A 20,136-nucleotide genomic window follows, 5' to 3' on the forward strand; every position below is an offset into this window, starting at 1 on the left:
TTACTAAGCCTTGTTTCTTCTTCATACAATGATTGGGAATCCCCTTATTTTTGGTAATGTAACTTTAAAAAGAATTTTCATAGCTTTAAACAGAATCCATATGGTAGGTGAATATGGAGGAAATATATTCTTCTGAGAGGTGATGCTTTCATATAGCCTAAAAAGTCTCTATCTGGACACATGCCTGCCCTTCTACATTCAATGCTTGAAGGAAAAGAATAGTGGCCCAAATCTCTCCCATTCAGGTTGGCTAAATACCCTCTCATGGGTTGCCAAAGTTCCTAACCTAAGCTACAAGACTCTCTTATAAAGAGCTAGAAGGTTTAAAGGAGACAAGACAATGATACAAACCAAGTATGTTTAAGTGCCTGAAGGTTGTCAGAATCGGCAGCTATGTCAAAGGCTATTTCTTAGCGATCAGCTCACTGGGTAGGCTCCCAAGTGGTCTTTCAGAAATAAAAACACAATACCAACAACTATACCAAGATCAGAAATTCACCCACTTTGGTCATTTGGAAACGCCAGTTCAAAATCCCATGCACTGCAATTTGCATTATAAATGCATTAACTTGGAGATGGGGGGTGGCTAAGAGAAATATCTGGATAAGTTTCTGACTGTAGATGCAGACCATCTTTAGCTGCCCAGCGCGAACTGTTTACTATTATGGTGTGAGGCAGCCCAATAGGCCAATTCACCATTGTACTGAGGATGGGCTCCCACAGTACCAAAGACAGAGGGCTCTTGTAACAAGAGATAACTCATGGAGAGGGCACAGAGAAGGGTTAGAGAAAACAGCCAGGAGTACTTTAATAAATCCCTGTGATCATGCATGCTACCATAACACAAATGCACCATGTTGAAATATGGCTGATAATTGGCTCCTGTCCTCCAGAGCAACCTTCTGCTCTTATTTAAGGGATTTCAGAATTCACAGGGCAACATTTTGCACAACTAAACGATTGACCCTGCTTACAGCATCATAGAAGTTTGACACTGGTATCCCTCTTATTTATGGTTACTACTTCTACCTGTGTTCTTTTCACATTGTGATAGGTCCCCTGTTTAACTGTTTGCCTCCTCTACCACATCTGTGTAACACTGGTGGGCAGCCCTGCCTTTGTCATCCCTGAAGCAAAACCGCCTGGAGTAAGGCCTGGTGGTATTGTGTGTGTTTGAGTGTGCGGATGTGCTTTTGTTCCTGAAGTCAGAGAAGTTACTGAAGTACCTCGCCATACACTCTGCATTCTACACACGTATGTGGGAAGGGAAGAGGGAGAGAGGAGTACATATTGACCCCATTTTTTTCCCCCATCTGGCTGGAATAGGAGTAACTGTAGGTATTGGCCACGAGGATGAAGCCTCCTTGACTATCCGAGGGCACACATTTCCATGCCTGAAAAGGAAGATGGAAGGCGGATTGCTCCATCAGTACGCAAGCGCCTGGGCTCCCTCCCACAGATGGCACTTGTGTGATGCGTGGGCAATACGGTGGAGAGGCGGGCACGGGCTGTCAGAAGGACGGTGTTGCTTGCTGTGGAAATCTTGGCGATTTGGGTGCGTGATTCATGAGCAAAGCAAGAAATCACTCTTACAGGCATGGTCCTAAGATCCCAGATGGCTAATGGATTTCATCCTGACTCTTTCCTTCATTCTTTACATAATTATCTGAAGGCCTTCTACAAGCCAGGCACTGTTCTAGGCATTGAAAATGTACCTGTAAACAGAATAGGCAAAGCCTCTCTCCCATCATGGAGCTGCATGAGTCTGGTTCCATGGCCGGTGGCCACCTCAAGCCATAGATTTTTGAAAGATTGCTCATCTGCATCCAAGCTCATGGGAAAAGTGATAGTTGATGGGGAGTCAGACATGGGGTTGGATGGAACAGGGAAAATCTATATTGTATATCCAACCCTGCCCAGGCTGCCAGGTGAGTCCCACCGCTGAGCTGATGAGCTGACATGGTAGGGCAGCAGAGCTGTCATGACCCCCCACCAGCGCCCCCAGAGTGCTGGAGGGTGATAGGTCCGAGGCTGGGGCAGCGAAAGGTACAGCAACAGCACGAACAGCAGCAGCTTTCCCCGCTTGTTTCTCGCAGCCAAAACTTGCTCTCAACTTTTACCGTAGAAAGGGAGGGACCCGTTCTGCCTCACCCCCAACGCTCGTCCTATCTAGTGTAGATGGGAATGCCCCTTCTATAAGGAGCTTCCTGTGTTAAGACCGGCAGGGCCGTGGGGGGTGGGGAGCTGGGCAGGAAGAGGTTAAAATCAGGAAGGAGAAGAAAGAAAAGACATTAAAAGAGAGGAGGACTTAACTTCCAAATAAAAACAGGCCACCCAGTGCAGGCTTCGACTGTACTCCTGGAGTCGGTTAGACTGAGAGCCTTGTCCGTGGTCCTCTGATAAATAATTAATTCATACAAATGTATATGCTTATTAGAAGAGTCTTTCAGATTCAACAACTTCCTGGCTCTTTTAGCCCCAATTTTAGGGTCACGCTGAATTCCTCCATCTTCGGAGGCTCCCTGCGGCTGGAGTCAGCTAACGACACGTGGGCCCTTACAGCACGCCGGGGCGAAATGCTGCCGAGCACGGGGTTTCCTGGGCCTGGGTGCAGGGCTTCCAAGACGGCTCATAAAGAAAACTAATGAGTGAGGAGCTGATCGCGCATCAATCAGTTCCACCTGTCTCCGAACCTGAAGGAGCACCAGACTCGCTTCCCTCCCCGGTGAGTCTGGCTGTGCCGATCCCATTCATTCTACTGACGTCTGCTTCCCTGTATCTCCAGTTCTCCACTTTCAACGTGGATTGGAATAAATCGCTTTTAAATTGCTCCAAGACGCAGAGGAAGGAGTCAGAGGCAGAAAGGGTTATAAACGCAAAGCCTGACTGGTCTTTAGTGTCATTATTTCAAAGCCCAAGCTCTGTTCATTTGAGCGCCTGCTGCTGTGTTCTAGGTATGAGGGGAGATTCTGCAATACATGGCCTCATTTTCATCGTATTTGCCGACTATTTTAGCCATAATTCCACTCGGAGTGCTTTAATACATTCCAGGCAGATGAAGAGGCAATACGAAATGGGTTCAGTGATAGCCTGTGAGGGCACCAGTTTCTCAAGGATAAATACATGCCCCTCACACTCAAAATGCAGGCCGCTGTCCCCAGCTGTCAGGCAGCTTGGACATCACGGGTCTCTTCTCTTTCCCTCCCTGGGACAGGAGGGGCCTCAGCTTCGGCCTATTTCCTGCCCTCTGACAGGGTAAGTGGATGGTAGGGGAAGTAAGGGTTCTTTTAAAATTTCCAAGGCTGAGTAAGACATTCACGAGGCTGGGTTAATAGGACTGCGCGAGACAGTAATGACACGCTGTTGAAAACCAGCGCTGCCAAATGTAATTTTAAAGGAGCTCGAGCTTTTCCCACCATCTGATGTGGGGAAAAGTAAAATGAGGCAAATGGCAAAAAATAGCACTGCCACTAAAGGGCCCGGACATTCTAGCGATTCTAAAATGTCATCCTGAGACAGAAAAAGAATGGGAAGCCAAGAGTACAAACTGGGGAGCACACTTTCCTTCTGGGTTGCTGTGAACAGTCATTGGATTAGAGATGACCTTGCAAAGGAAAAGAGATCTTAAGTACCACAAACCAGATCTTTGGCTAAGGAGATAAATAATTTACCCGACTATTTTATTCATGGCATCACCAAATGACCTGGAGGTAGAAATGATCAAATGCAATCACACATGGAGAAACTGAGGCAGAAAGGAGGTACATATTCTGTTGGCTGGTGAGTGTCCACTAAGCATTCTCCAGTCTGGGTGTTTATTCATGAGGATATTGCCTTTAAGGGCCCAGAAGAGCTTTAATTTGCAAAAAGTAAGATCAATCAGCCAATCATGAGTTAGGGTTGCCTCCCAGGCAAAGTGAGTGACTGTGGGCCAGCCGAACACTCTAGTCTACTTTCTCCTGGTGACCATGACCTTAACAACAATAGCACCTTCCCCACCCACCTCTCTGGGCTGTTGTGAGAATCAGTCAGGGCAGCAGGTGTGAATACACTTTCCCAAATCCCAGTGTCACACAATAATGAGAAATCTCTCATAAGCCACAGAGCTTCTCCCCAACTCGGCCTTCCCCCGACCTTCCATGGAAAAACCCCACCAAGCAGGGCCCAGAACTGAGATAGTCACTGTCAACAACAAGCTGCCCTGTCCCTAACTTAAGGAAGGGATCACACTTGCTTTCTTCACTCTAATATCCCTTGCACCACGTCTGGCTCTTCAAAGCCAAACTCAAAGTCTGTTTGCAAGTCCCCTAACATCATTTGGTACTTTTGCAGGCACTGGGTCAAGACAATGCAGTCATCACGTGACTCAAACAGTTCTCCATCAGTGGTTCCCCCAATTAGCTACCCCATGGGGTCTGCAGTGTGTCTACGTCTGTGACAATCAGCCCCTTCAGCCCCTTACCAGAGGTTTCCTCCCACTCTTTCCCAGCAACAGAGCAGCTGGGGGGTTTGTGGCTCCCTACTGAATGTGTCTGCTCTGCCTGCACCACGTGACCCTCCCTCATCTCTCCTGACACCAGGCATGCCCTGCCCACTATCTACCTCCAAATCTTTCATGGTGCCTTCCCTGCACCTTAAGCCCAAAGAGACCCTCCCCTTGTCTGAACTTCTTCAGTGTCCACTATGAACTTTCTGAATGAGGAGGTGTGAGGAAAAGCCAGTTTGGGGCCAATTCCTTGAATAGAGCTACTGGGGAGGTAGGGGAGCCAAGCACCCCAGGCAAGCTTATATGAAAGTCGCTGCTTGATCATGAGGTCTGACCTTCGAGACAGGGCCTTACATTTTCTGCTTGCCACCGGATCCCCAGAGCCTTGCTTGACACAGCGTGGGTCCTTGGTAAGTAAGTTGTAAACCGTGGCAACGTCCTTCCACAATTAATTTTACAACCACGGCTGATCTAGAAAGCCACTGCCTGGAAATGACCTAACGAGCTTCTATAGCATTGAAAAGACAACATGAAGAGATTCTTATCCCATTTGTAACACCAATGGAAACAAACTGTAAACAACATCAGTGACAGGTTCTTACACAATCCCTGAAAACCTACCTTGGTTTCTCGGAGCAGAAATTGCAGGTCTCGTCCACTGAGGATACCATGGTTTTTCACGTAACTGGGAATATTCTTTGTGCTGGAGCCGTACACAGTCGCGTGCACTTCCATGTAGGTGTGAATAATGTCCAGATAGATTTTCTTATTCTAAAGAGGGGACACAAAGGAAAGGCATTTTTTTTCCCCTTTTCATTCTTGTAACAGCCTGCCTCATAGCTGGAGGCCACAGAGACAGAGTTCTTAATATAGAGATTGCAGGAATGTGGCAGTCCAACCTGTAATAATTCTTTCAAAAGTAATCTGACTGGATTTGGAGGGCAAACACGGTCATCCCGCTGCTGTACAATTCTGCAGGAAGGAACTTTTATGTAGCAGTATATCACTGAATACCAATGATAGCTCAAGGCCAATTGTTTTAAAGTATTATCCTCACTTTATAAATTACCAGGGACCCAACACTTTGCATTTGGCTCCTCTGCCTTATGGGGGAGGAAGTTTGGGAAAGGAAAACCCTGAGAAGGCCGTCAGTTGGACTAGAATATTTATCTGGAGAAGCTAAGCTGTCCCCGAGGAACGCAAACATCCCCGGCTCTTGCCAGTATTTCTAGTGATGATTAACGCATGTTGTCAGAACCGGATCCCACCTACTTGGGATGAGGGGAGACTAGTGTTTCCCACAATGTACGCTGATTGACTTGGCAGCTGGCGAGATAATGAGCATAGCCAGGTAGACAACAATGGGAAAAAGATTAAACGTATACCTTGATGAACCCTGAACCATTCAAAAGTAGTTTTATTTTTATTAGAAGCAAAACAAAATCCCTTTTCTGTACTTAATTTCAAGGCACATTTCCTAAATCAAAACCACCTGAGGCGACTCACTTTCCCTTCCTCTTCACGTTTCTGTGTGACTAAGTAGCACAAGCTGGGTTTTGGAGGTTGCTTTTTCTTTTCTTTCTTTTTTTTCTTTTTGAAGCTTGAAAGATTCAAGTTCTGTAATGTTTTCCAGTTGTATAAAAATGGGACAAGTTTTTTTTCTCATTCTAAGCCCGTTTTCACACACTCTAGGAAAATGTATTAGTAGCCAATTCTATGAGTAAAGACCACAGGGGATGCAGGGGTGTGGCACCAGCAGCCATGGAGCTCAGGGAAGGGGTGGGGGGAGGGTGGCAGCAGGTCCCAGCCTCCTCACAGTGTTCTGAGCCGGACTCAGGACATGCCCTCTGCCATGAACGGCCCTGGTGGAGAATATTACAGCGGGCTCTCCATGTTGTGGGATGCATGTTTCAAATCACGTATCAAAAGTCTTCGTGTCTGGAGAAACAGCCTCGTTCCAGTTCTCCATCCTATGCACTAAGATGATTTTGTGCAGAAGCAGCCACATCCACGCCTGCACTCTAATGTATGCATGAAATGAACACTTGGCCTGAAAGTTTAATTTCATGCCATGTTTGGTATGGCTCGAAGATGCTAAATTCATCACTCAGAGATGTATACCCTTGAATTAATGCAGAGGTGACTAGAAAACAGTTTCTAAACCCCGACTTCCCATTCACAGCTTTAGTCAGATTCAGTATCATCTCCTTGATATACATTAATTTGAGGGGTTCTCGGATATGGGTCTTGTGCTGCATGGACCTGGTTAACTCCTGTCCCCACAAATACCCTTTTTGGGGACTCCAACCCTGCCCACAGCCCCTGGTGGGGAGGAAGGAGATTCTGTAACCCTGGCCCCCTGCCACTGCTGACCAGCCCAGGCTGTGTCTGACCTGAGGGGAACCCACCTCTAGGCTGGCCAGGAGCCTGGGACAGGGTGGCCAGGCTGCAGAGGGTGAGCTGAACCCATCAGACCCTCTGTCAGGAGCTCAGAAGCCGGTACTCAGAGAGACTCCTGCCAGATGGCCGTGGGCTATAGAGCGGAAAGGTCACTTGGTGTTGGAGTCTGGGCGATTATGAGCCAGATACAAGTTCTGAGGAAGGCAGCTGCCAGTTCTGAGGGGTGGAGATGAAAACAGAGCCAGGTGAGAGTTGAAAGAGGAAAGGGGAAGACTGAGACAGAGACAGACAGTTGGTAATCAGAGGGACTGAGACCAAGTGACTGAGACCAAGTGACAGAGAGACAGGGCATGTGAGAGAGAAAAGAAGGAGGAAAGAGGGTGGTGGAAGTCAGTGAGGAAAGAAGCAGAGTCCTGGAGGACAGAAAACCTGGTTCTTGAGCTGCTTCTGGGTCCCACTCCATCCATAGCTGTTCCCTATCCTCAATTTCCCAAATCTTCCTGGATCCTTCCAACTATAATAAAGGCAGTTGCCCAAACTTTCCCCCATCCCATTCCATACTTTCTCTTGAGCAATCCTATCATCCAAAAGGAGACTTGTCAGGATGTCTAGTTGGGCTTTGATCAGGGACCAGGCAGGCATCTCTCCTGAAAGCAAAAAGAGACACTTCCCTATGAAAAGCCAGCTGCTAACTAGTGAAGATGGACCAAAGGACCCTGAATTGGTTCTGCAGTGAGGGACAAAGAACAGTGAATGGCCCACCTGGTTCCTGTCCTGGAGGATACTCACCTCAGACAGACCTAAGATTAGGATTCCCAGACCCAGTGCCTGGGGAGTGAACAATATACAGGATACAACACAGGTATTGCCAACAACTCCAGGAAATGTGGGGGCTCCTTGAAACACAGCAAGTGGGGGCAGTCTCAGGCAAATAAAAAGCAGCATACGCAGGGGCTAATAATAAAGTCTGTGCATTTATTAACATAAAGTCTGAAAGGAGAAATTACCTTCAGAGAGAATTTATGTAATTTCAGGAACAAGAAAATCAAACAGGTTAACAGAGGAAAACAAATGTTTCCAGTGTAACTCTAACCTTTGAAGCGGACCTGACAACTGGGTGATTTAGCCCAGGCTTCTTGTTGCCACCTGTGCCGAGTGCAGCAGAGATCTGGTAACGGTGACTCACGTCACAGATCCCAGGGCAAGGGGCACTGGAGTCCCCCACACTGAGCTGTCTCCCTGCCTGAAGGTAACGCTCACTGGATGCGCTGGGAATCCAAAGTGCCAACTCTACCTTACTACCACTGCCCGATTTTCAAGTGCACATGTCCAACTGCCTCCTGAACCTGTCTACCTTGCTGGGCTGCAGGCACTTCCAACTCAACAGGTTAAAAAGGGGATCCATCACCTTACATTCCCAGACTAGCATCATCTTGTGTGCTCCTCATCTCAGTGACTGGCATTAATCTGCACCAGATTTACTAGGTTCCTGCACTAGAATCACCCTTTTCATTCCCCCATCAAGGTGGGCACAAAGCCCTACTACTTCTGCCTCCATAGTACCAAATAGGCCTCGATCCCCACCCACTCTGATGGTGCCGGGATTAGTACAACCGGCATCTTAACACATCTCCCTGGGGCTCAAAAAGGTGATGCACCTTGTCCAAGATTTCAGCAAGTGAGCAGCAGCTTTGGGACTGACCACAGAACAATCTGTAGGGCTCAACATCACTTTTGAACTGTGCAAAGCAATACTATGTATAGGGACAAATTTTTTTTTTTTTATATGGACATTTGTGGTTAAGTACAAAAATATGCACAGGGATGACAGACTCCACCTTCCGGGTACAGATTACTGAGGTGGCAGGGAGGACTTGGGGAGGTGCTTTAATGGTTTTAATGGTATTTGTAATATATAATTTCCCTGTTAAAAATAGCAAAATGGTAACATCTACATATTTGGATGATGGGTATTTGATATATTAATTAAAAAGAAAAGTTTAAAATGCATTTAATCAAGAATGAAGAGAAACCACATTGTAGGACTTCAAAGCTGGCACCATTGGCACCTCACTGGAAGGCTCAGGTCCCACCACGAAGAGAGGCTCAAGGGAATCCCTCCTCTCTTTGAAATACGTTGCTACCTTTGGGTTTAAGAAATAGGGTGCTGAAGTTTCTTAAAGCAAGTGCGGCCCTGCCTTTCCTTTCCCAACCCTTGGGTAGGACCAAAGTGGGGAGGGAGATGTACAGGGACGAGGACATTTTCCAGCATCTCCCTCCCTTCCTTTATGTTAGATATTTGGGCCCAGGGTGAAGGTGTTACCATGAACTGAGTGTCCTGGATCTTGGTGATCCAAGAACTGGATTCAGATCACTCCCTAGAAAGCTTTCCCTCTCCGACCTAAGAGACCAAGGTCAAAGCACTTTACCCACTCCCCAAACCCTATCACCTACAAGTTAATGAGATGCAGTCAGAAGCGTCTTGCACTGACTGTCAACCCCAGGCAGGTGGCCACCGCCCCTTTCTGGGGGCTGAGACAACTGCCTCCAGTCTCCAGTCTCAGCTGAGCAACTGGGGAGCCCCAGGACACGTCAACAGCCTCTACTTCAATTTCAGTTCCCCTTAAAAACAACCAAGCAAACTGATTAAAATTCAAATCTACCTAAACTCATTTGGAGGTGGCGGGGAGGGGAGATGCAAAAGCAAAGGAGAGAACATCCTGGAGCAAAGGAGGAGTGTTTTTCCCAGGTCCGTGGATGCTTGCGATTGTAGCTGGAGGCAGGTGCATTTTCAGAACTGGTCATAAGCTATTCAGAGCTTGAAGACAGAGCTTTAGGAAAACAGTTCAATCTAAAGCAATACTAGCACGATTCTACAGCAGGGGGGAGAGGCAGAAAGCACAAACAGAGAACCACAAGCCCTTTCCTTTCCCAGCTGGTGAATTAGGGGGAGAGGAATGTTCTTTGGCCAATGTCAGCATCGTGAACTATTGGTTGCACTGGGTATTACACACTCTTCTTGTCAGCAATATCCCTGCTCCCTGCTGTAGACACGTACATCCTTTCTCCCGGACTCCACTCTCTTTGTAGGTGCCTTGTCATCTGTCATTGTTTAAAAGAAAGAACTCCACAGCTCTGCCCAGAGTCTGTTGGTCCAGGGAAAGCACCTAATCAGTGCTGAGCCCGTGGGCATCCTTCCTAGGAAGAGCTGATGGGTGTGGGAGAGCCAATCCCTCCCCAGAGTTCAAAGTCACACTGAGCCATCCAGCATGGGTCCCATCACATGGAGGTCAAGCTCCAGGCAGAGAAAAATGAAGTCCTTGCTTGGACAAGGCCAAAGGCAAGACAGTGCATGTTCCGGCAGGGTTTCTAACCACGGTTCCAGTTATGTCTCAAGTGGCTCCTGGGCCCTCCCCAGGTACCCCGAGTCAGGCAGTCCCCTGCTGTGGCTGGAGCTAGGAAAGCTGGGTTCTTTCCATTTCAGCAGGAAGAACGTCCAGACAAGTACACTGTGACCAGATTTTTATTTTGACCATCAAGGATTTTTTTTTTTAAGATTTTATTCATTTATTTGAGACAGAGAGAGCACTAGAGAGAGAGAGCGAGTATGAGTAGGGGGCAGAGGAAGAGGAAGCAGCAGGCTCTCTACCGAGCAGGGAGCCCAACATGGGATTGGATCCTAGGACCCCGGGATCGTGACCTGAGTCGAAGGCAGATGCTTAACTGAATGAGCTGCCCAGGATCCTGGGCATCACGACCATCAAAGATTCTTAATATTTTTTAATGTAGTAGCCTCCACTCCCTCCCCTACAATTACAGAAACTGGTTTACTCCACAGTTTTATGAATACACGGTGATGAATCATACACTTTAAGAAGAAAGTCCATAGAGGATGCCTTCCCTCAAACCATACCGGAAATGCTTCACTAACTTCTGCTGTGACATAACTCCTGGAGAGTTCGGGGTTGGACTGGTCCATTCAGCTGAACTGAGATCTTGTGAATCTTTCTCTACCCCTGCCTCCTCCATGCACTGCATCCACCCGTGTGAACCGCTGAGAGTCTCTGAGCTGATTCGTCATCTGAACGGTGACACAAGCTCCCGAAACTTCTCAGACTCCGCTCCCCACCTGGTCCGTGCTCTCAGCACCCAGGCTGCCCTGCACTGTCTGACCAGGAGGTGGGAGGCAGCAGGGGCTCACAACCCTGAAGAGCATCCCAGATGCAGAGAGAGCTGGACCAGGGCTCACAAGAAGCAGGACACAGAAGGGGGCAGGGCAGACAGAACTGCCCTCTTTCTCTGTCCTGCAGACCCCACCAAAGCCCAGTTCCTCCTGGCAAACCTTCTAGGAAGACCAAGGTGCGGTGTGTGTGTGGCTCCTGGTGGAGGAGGAGCCTGCATGGTCAGCTGGAGGTCATCTCACCTGGTCCTTCTCCTGCCTCACTTCCTTCTTCCTGCACCCGTATGGCCCTGGGCTTGCAGCAACTTTCCCAATAACCAGCGATACTCAAATCTGCTTCGGGCCTTGCTTTCTATAGGCCCTGGGATGAGGCCCTCACCTCTCCTTCAATCCACCATTCTCAGGGCTGGTTTCCAGAACTGAAGGTTTTGCTCCCCTGTATAAAGTCTTCAAAGGCTCCTCATGGCCGCGAGAGACGACCTTGCTAGGGATGCCCACAAGGCCCTTCCCAAAGCGGGCTTCTAGAGGCTTTCCAGATTCATCTCCTACATCCCCACTCCTCCTTTGTGTCAGGCCTTCCTACGTCTCCCCCACTCTGCCTTGGCCCAAATGCCCTCCACTCCTCTCCTGGGCTCCTCCCCCTTCATTCCCTGCAAGCTGGCAATCCTTGGGCCCACCCCGGGTGAGGTGAGCGGCCACGTCCTCGGTTCCCTCAGTATTACCAAATTAATCACACAAGGAGGCCACTGGAGGGAGGGAGCTCTAATGCCAGCACGGCCTACACAGAGCCAAGCCGGCCGGCCCCTTGAGGTTATGAAATCTAAATGCTGGAGAGACAACCAGTCACAAACAGCCCACGGGGCAGTACGCCGAGGCCAGTGCATTCACTTCCCTTCTTCGCCTCCATACCTCCTCGGAGAGCCTTGGCGCCCCATCCACCCCGTCAGGGGAGTGCTTCTCCTTCCGGCTTGGCGCGCTGCCTCCTTCCAACTGATTTTGTTCGAATAAATTCTTAAGCTTTTTAATACACCTCAGTTTATCTCTGAACTTCCTGTTTGGCCTCTCTGGGCTGCACTGTCCTTGCCTGCCTACGCTGCGGGGCGGGGGACCGCTGCAGGGCAGGACCCCGGAGGCTCCGGGCCTGGGGAAGAGCTCAGGAAACGGGCTGGGGGAGCCCACAGGGAGCAGGAAGCACAGCACACTAAGGCGCTCGCTCGCGGAGGAGACCGATCTCAGGCTCCCTCACACGCGACTCCCTACCCAGTGCTGCCCATCTTCCCACCCTGCCTCAGGAGCCAGGTCCTTCCTCCACAAAACCTTCTCCCAGCACATGAGCTTGAAGTCCGTGACTTCACCTCAGGGTGTATTTTAATGAAAATAAAAACGAGAGTTGCAGACCTTACAAGATGGATTTCATAGTTGAGTATCTTCCTTATAACCTAGGTCTCTCAGGAGTGGTGAAGTAGAAGGACAGGAGGGAGGGAGACATTTGAGGGAAAAAAAAAAACAAACAAAAACACCAAGAACAATACCCCCCCCCCCCCAAAACCCTACCTCATCAGTCTGTTCCTGAAGTCTAAAATTCAACCAGGATGAAAAATTCTTTTATTCCAAGATTAGAAGTTCTAAAATGCAAATCTCTGAATTTCAGCAGTGAAGCAGAAAGAATTTACATTACAGAATAATTAGACCTTAAGGTCCCTGGCTCATTTACTGCTAGTAACCACCCAAGGTTAAGGTGTGTGTTGGGGTGTGTGTGTGGGTCAGGGTCCTTACTGTGTCTCACCCAGGCCTCCTAGGGCTCTGGAAGACTCTGTGAAGTTAAGATTCTCCAAGCCTGCACCCTGACCCTTCCTCCCTAAATCCCGACCTTTCAAGGAGAAAGGGGGATGTTCAGTAATTACAGTGGGAATAAGAAGGGGAACCTTGTGCTCTTGTCTCCAGCCTGGTCTGTGGCCCCACTATGCACCCATGGCCAACGAAAGGGAATCTGTTCCCTTTTGCTGTCCCGGGCTTCACACTTATTCTTGATTAAACCTTAGCTGGTATAAATTACAACTCTTCTAGCCACACTTAAGTATGATACGAGTGGTTCTAGAACCTACCGACTGCTGAGTTTTGGGCAGAAGGCAAAAAGAATGGATGTGGAATGAGTGAAAGGGCAGAATATTCATCAGTACTTGACTTATTTTCTACTGTCCAGTTAGGTGACTGAAATTTCTAAGATTTTCACAGAAGATTTTTGAGGCTTGATGGCTAATGTGGAAATAGCAAGCAGCCCTGTTACTGCTGGTGGTTCTATAAATACTGGATAATATCACTTCCCGATTATATCAGACACCTTCTATGTGTGCTGAGCTCGAACTGGGAATAAAATGTACATAAAAGCTACTTAAATAACTATATACCCTTATTTAAAAATAAATGGCGCTCACACTGCCCCCCCCATCCCCGCCAGACCATAAAATGGGACAAGCTTGAAAGGAGTTTCAAGATGGCTAGTCTTCCTTTAGCTGCCCAACCTGAACCCAAGCCCACCCCACTCCCTGATCTTCCGGTCCAAACCTTAGTTGGTTAGCTAGCATGCTTCCCCATTTTCCCAGCACTTTCAGGTTTCAGGGATTTCTCTGCCTTAGCGATGGAGCCTTCTGTAATTTAACAAATGTCTCTCAAAGGACCCTGGGGATCCACCAGCCAGTTTGTGAAAACAATGCACTCCCCTTTCTGCTTTGAGAAGGGCAGGTCTCCAAATTGTAAAGCTGGCTTCTCTCAGGGTCCCCTCTCCCTTCAGCGCAAATGCGGTCACTTCGGGATCACAGTGCCCCTTACTGTGTTTCCTCCACTTCCAGCAGTGGAGGCCAAAGCCCACCAGCTACGCTCCTATGCTCAGAAAACAGGCCGACAGGTGGAAAGCAGGCCCCTGCCACCCCCACCAGGTGTCACAACGGAAGGAAAAGAAAAATAAGAGGCTGCCTTGGCAAAACTGAGGTTGCAGTTTTTAGAGAGCCTGCATGGGTCAGTGATATATAGACTGAGTGGAAGTGACCTGTGAGCCCCATCCACTCCTGACAGAGTGGAGGACACGGGATCCGGAGGGGCTTACGCCAGCACCCAACAATCGGATGCGGTCTGAAGTCAGAGGAAAAGGACAGAGACACTGTCCTCTGTGTCTCCAGGGAAGGATCTGGAATCACATTCACACCAGTGGGCAGTGTAACAGTTGCGAACGTGGGGCTTCTCCTGCCAATTAAACTGAGGCCCCAAAGGCCAGCCACAAAGCAACAGGTACCAAGTAACTCAAAGTGAGCAGCCAGCCCACATTCCCACAACCCTGAGAGAGGAGGAGGGAGGTCATCCCTGGGGAGCTGCTGGCCCGTTTCCCTCCTCTACTTAACCAGGTGAGCAAGGCTCTGGAGGACCACTGGGAGAGCTTTGCATGCATCCCTGGAACTCCTGGGGCACACAGATTAGCACCAGACCCAAGCTTTAAAATGCCTCCTGGTCAGAGCCTCTGGGACTGGGAGGATGCCTTGAAGGAGACATTGGGAATGGGCCAGAGCTCCCAGGGTTTCTTAAAGTAACAGGTGACTGTTTCCCTTGGTGCAGGTGTGGACCACACAGAAAGGTGCCCCACTGGATGCTTCAGGGAAGGGCTCTGTCCAAGGGGCCACAGGGAGAGTGGGATGCTGGAAACCAGCCCTGAGAGGGAGCCACACCTTCATTTCAGGCTTCTCAGTCAAAACAGCACTTAGAAGAGGAAGGAAAGGAGCTTAACTTGAGATGATGTTCAGAGTTTCCACTATTAAACTAGAATGGGTATTTTAATTACTGCACTTGGGCTATTCCTGGAACTGAAAGTAACAATAGTTTGTTTTTTTTTAAATTTTTAAAAATTTTTTTTTTTTTATTTCCAAGTTTTGTAGGACTTGCCCAAAATTATATCCAAGGGGCAGAAAAGACTAACTGTACAGTTCAAGGGAGAAAAAAGTCGTTCCTTGCCTGAATTCAATAGAAGCTCCCTCTTTCAATGTAATGTTTACATATACAAGGTGGAGCATGGGTAAAAGTTTTTTACTTTTAATACTTTTAATACTTTAACAGTTGTGAGTGTATTTACATACGGCTTAGAAAAACTATCACACCCATGGGATTTCATGCTCATTCATCACTTATGATAAAGCTAAAATAATTATTCTTAAAATGAACTCATTAAAAATTCCAAGCAATTAATAGCCCAGGTGGGGTATGCATGTAACAGAGGTCTGAATTTGGTGTAGCTGACTTTCGTCTGGAACCTAAGGCTTCAAAGAAGTGTGTGGTGGAGAGCCTCCTTTCACTAAGAGAAGAGGAAGGGCCACCACTGGTGGCAAGATCATGGCCAGGGCACTCAGGTCAGTCCCTTTGTCAGTTAGCAGGACCGAGATGCTTCTGAGCAGTAAAAGTGCAGCATGATGGAAGAGGTGGGTGGATGGGTCACAGACTCAAAGGGAAAAGGTGGTAAACCGCTCTCACTTAATGTTGTCTCACTTTGCCGAAGTCCGGGGATGGAAAGCTTCCTCATAAACCACACTTTCGCCCCGTGGCAGCTGTCAGACTTCACACTCCTCAGCCAACACCGTGCATGAAGTTCACTCCCTGGGTCTGACCTGGAATGACTTTCTCCCCGCGGAACGTCTCACACTTTCTGAAGAAAGTCTTGTTCGTGGGTAAGCATGTGCAAGGCTATCAGAGTGAAGTGTATGGGAGGCAGGAGACTGGGGTAAGCTTTAGGCTACCTAGAACCACCTAGATCAGTCTGGACAACCTGCTTTATCTTTTGCAACTTTGACTTCCTCAGATGTAACATGAGAGGCTTGTAGATTGGAAGGTCCTTTGAGCCCTAAAGTCCATGACTGACATCACTTTAGGGGCACCTGCATGGCTCTGATGTTTAAGCGTCTGCCTTCAGCTCAGGTCACAATCTCAGGGTCCTGGGATCTAGCCCCACATGGGGCTCCCTGCTCAGCGGGGAGCCTGCTTCTTCCTCTTCCTCTGCTTCCTTTCTCATGCTCACTTTCTCTCTGTATTTATCTCAAATGAATAAATAAAATCTTTTAAAAAATAATAAATTTACGACTTAAAGCACCTTCCCCCCTGCTTTCCCAGGGGTTATAGAGCCAGTAATCTGTAAAGGAGATGAGGTACGTGCACTGCTAATGGTCTCCCAGGTCCCCTCTCCTCACAGCTCACCCATCTCTGGGAGTTCTCACTGTTAAGCTCATTAGAAAACTGCCTTCTGCTGCAGAGAGCCAAGGACCCCGGGTGGGTTGGGGGGCACAGTATTCCAACTCTGGAACAAGTCACTCTCCACCTGACTTCCCCAAAGAATCAGACCGAGGCTGGCCACCAGGTGAAAACACAGGGAGTACCCAGAACTTCTGACACCCAAAGGCGATCATTTGTTAACACCCCTGCCTTTACGGCCAAGATTATTTTTGGGAGTAATTATGAAAAGAAGTGAATAACAACTGGAAAAGTGAACAGAGGACATCTTCCTTTCTGAGCTTTGTATATGACAGTAAAGTATGAAAAAAGATGACCATGTGAAAACAAGAGATTAATCCTTTTTAATTACATTAAGTATTCTTTTATAAATAGGGGAAAAAAATCTCTTTTGGTCTCTTTCAGTAATGTGCCACATCACATTTTCTGTTTTCATGTGTTAGCGTCCGTACGTCTGTCCTGGACTCCATCCAAACCAACGTGTCCCACGTTCTTGGTAATGGGCACTGTAGCCATATTCACCCACCTACCTTTACTTACAGCTTATCGAGGATTGCTTTTTATTAATTTCAAACTGTTTCTTTCATGTGAAGCAAGATACACAAATAAGAACACACAAAGTGACAGGCATTGCACATACCCAACCTGGTTAGCGCTGCACGCTGGGATGAAAAGTAATGGCTTTCCTGCAATCTCTAACTTTTCCACAAGTAATTACCTCACAAACAGGAAAAAAACCAAAAACCAAAAAACAAAACACCTACCTCTAAAATGACAGTTGGCAGCCCCAAAGGGGCACATTTCCCACAGAGTAACTCATATTGAGGTCTAAGAAGTGAGGTAATTAGAGACGGCCATGTTTTGGGGTGGGGAGCAACCAGGAAGAGAAAATGGATACTGAGCCTTCCACAGGACAGGCACACCTTTCGCTTACATTCTAGAGAAAGGCTGTCCCCCAGGCCTCACCCCCCTGTTAGCTTCTCCCAGTTCCAAATAAGAAGGAAAGCTTGAGGGGCGCCTGGGCGGCTCAGCGGGTTAAAGCCTCTGCCTTCGGCTCAGGTCATGATCCCGGGGTTGTGGGATCGAGTCCTGTATCGGGCTCTCTGCGCAGCGGGGAACCTGCTTCTCTCTCTCTCTGCCTGCCTCTCTGCCTACTTGTGATCTCTGTCTGTCCAATAAATAAATAAAAAATCTAAAAAAAAAAAAAAAAAAAAAAAAAGAAGGAAAGCTTCAGTTTGCCAAACCCCACACACAGGACAGCAGTTTACTCTGAACTGAAGATGTGTGTTTCTCTCTGGATTCCGCAAAAGCAGAGGTGCATTGGGGGTGGGTGGGGTAAGGCAGGGGAGGACTGGCTCTATTAATTTGATTCTGAATTACCAAAAAAAAAAAAAAAGGTACAGAAAGAAAAAAAAATCAAAACCAGGATACCATGTTGTGAAGAAACACAGCAATATACAGCCTGGGACCAGAGAAGGTTTCATCTAGTACTTAATCTGCTCTAAGAGAATTAATAAAATTACCTGATGCTATGGTAGTATTTGGAGATATTCTTCCCTTTGGAACTCTAATGAATTTACAAAAAGAAAGCACCTCTTTGGGGACACCAGGACAACTAAACACATTCATACAGGTCACAGATATGCCCTCTGGTGCCGTCCCAGGCCCTGACTAGCAACGTCTGCGCAGAACAGGGGACATCTCCGAACAACAGAGAATTCCGTGTGCCAGGAAGCACTCATTGTTGGGATGGTTTCGTGCAGGGTAAACCGCACTACTTCACAAAGACTGAGGACTGTTTGGAGATCCTTCTGCTTGGCTCTTACCAGCAGGAGGCATTTAGGGTCAGCACTTTCTCCCAGGAAGGACTGCAGAGTTGGGTCACCTGTCACCAGTCCCGCTTCATTATTTAGAAGAGGAGAGGAGTGAACAGGTCTCTGCCTGTGACAGCCTTTCTACTGGCAGGCCAGGCCCCCAGCTCCCCCGCTACCCTTACATTCACCTGAAGGAATGTGGCTTCTTCTGGGCAGCCCCCCACATTTGTGTCAATTTTAGTAGGCAGTGTGGGGCTGAGAATGAAGCGATCTGGGGTTTTATTCTAGCTCTGTGACTAACTTCCTGTGGGAGCTTCAGGTTTTTTTATCTGTAAAATAAGGGAGTATCACACCTGCCCCACTATTGCAGAAGAGGAACAAATGAGTTTTTTTTTTTATGGTTATGTGAAGGGGTCACAATTCCCCCCACATTGTCTGATACACACACATACACACAATCACACCCCACACCCCACTGTGCCTCCCAAAGAGCTCCACCCAGCACTCCTGTCCTGTCAGAGACAGAGCACGGACTTCCATGTGGTACAGGGCAGACCCTTCACCCCCCAAGGGGTCCTCTGTCCTCGACACTGGGCCTGACTGAGGGAATCCCGACCTCTGAGTGAGTGGCACACTTGCTTCTGCTGCTCCTTGTCCCTGGTAGGCCCAATGCTAAGGCCTGTGCGTGGTAAATTTCCTCTCCAAGGCATTCAGCCCAGTGCCATCCCCATTAATACCCATGACTTCATCATGATGGATGTGTCACTTTGCAATAATGTGCATAATCTCTCTCCTCAGAATAGCAAGTGTCAACACATCTTTGTTGTAAAGGCTGGGACCTGACATGTGATAAACCAGGCCATTTAAAACACAAGTCTCTCTTGGGCTCCTTCCTTCCTCTGCTCCACTCAAACTAAGAGCACCATTCTGAATTCCAGGCATCATCTCCCTGCACATTTTAAGGAAGCCACAATACAGAGATAGAGATTTTGATTTTGGCAGTGTGGTGAAGCTTCCCTTCAAAGGACAGCTAACCACTGGCCTTTCTGTGAAAGACTGATTTTTTTAAAAAAGATTTTATTTATTTATTTGACAGAGAGAGAGATCACAAGTAGGCAGAGAGGCAGGCAAAGAGAGAGAGAGAGAGAGAGAGAGAGGGAAGCACGCTCCCTGCTGAGCAGAGAGCCCGATGCGGGGCTCGATCCCAGGACCCTGAGATCATGACCTGAGCCGAAGGCAGAGACTTAACCCACTGAGCCACCCAGGTGCCCTAAAGACTGATTTTTAAGAGGGACATGAAAAGTACCCTCCCCTTCCCTCTCCCTGAAATAAATCATGCCTCTTGAAATCTCTTCATTTCTGACTTTTCTAAAACATAAAGATAGCAAAATAAAACTGATTGGCCTAATTCATACACATTTGAGTCTAAAATGCTGCAAATAAATATTTTTAGAAGGAAAAGCAGCCAAAGTATCTAATTTAGAAGCAGGGGCTTGAAACAGAAACAGCTAAAATATAGTGGGGAAATAAAGCCGAGGTCTCATAACAACTAGCATTTTGGAAACCCCCTTTCCTACTTTCCGCACACTATTTGCTCCCACTCTATCAATACCTGTCCTCCACCCACTTAGGCTGTGGAGTTTCTCAGGTGGATTTCTCAGGCCCTGAGTTCTGAAGGTCTGCCCCGCACCCGAATGTTCGCTGTCACTTTTCCTACAGAGGTCTAGGAAAAGGGGCTAAAGTCAGACCTGGGGATCAGTCTGGACTCTATGTGCTCCTGGCCAAGTGGTTTTACCCACCTAGATTCTCTCTCTCTTTTTAAAGATTTTATTTATTTATCAGAGAGAGAGAGGGAGAGCATACATAAGTAGGGGGAGGGTCCTCTGCTGAGCTGGGAGCCCAAAGTGGGGCTTGATCCCAGGACCCTGAGATCGTGACCTGAGCTGAAGGCAGAGGCTTAACCCACTGAGCCATCCAAGCACCCCTCCATCCAG

The 20,136-nt window shown here is 47.9% G+C and overlaps 1 protein-coding gene across 3 annotated transcripts in view; it reads right to left on the minus strand.

Annotated features, from left to right (window-relative positions):
* MGAT5 (alpha-1,6-mannosylglycoprotein 6-beta-N-acetylglucosaminyltransferase) overlaps positions 1–20,136 on the minus strand; it is a 337,143-nt gene that overhangs the window by 41,999 nt on the left and 275,008 nt on the right. For all 3 annotated transcript variants that reach the window (XM_059394405.1, XM_059394404.1, XM_059394406.1), the window contains one exon: positions 5,108–5,257. In XM_059394405.1, the coding sequence (XP_059250388.1) occupies positions 5,108–5,257 (150 nt within the window). The remainder of the gene's footprint in view (positions 1–5,107; positions 5,258–20,136) is intronic.

The sequence above is a fragment of the Mustela nigripes genome, chromosome 3 (genome assembly GCF_022355385.1).
Source record: "Mustela nigripes isolate SB6536 chromosome 3, MUSNIG.SB6536, whole genome shotgun sequence".
NCBI lineage: Eukaryota > Metazoa > Chordata > Mammalia > Carnivora > Mustelidae > Mustela > Mustela nigripes.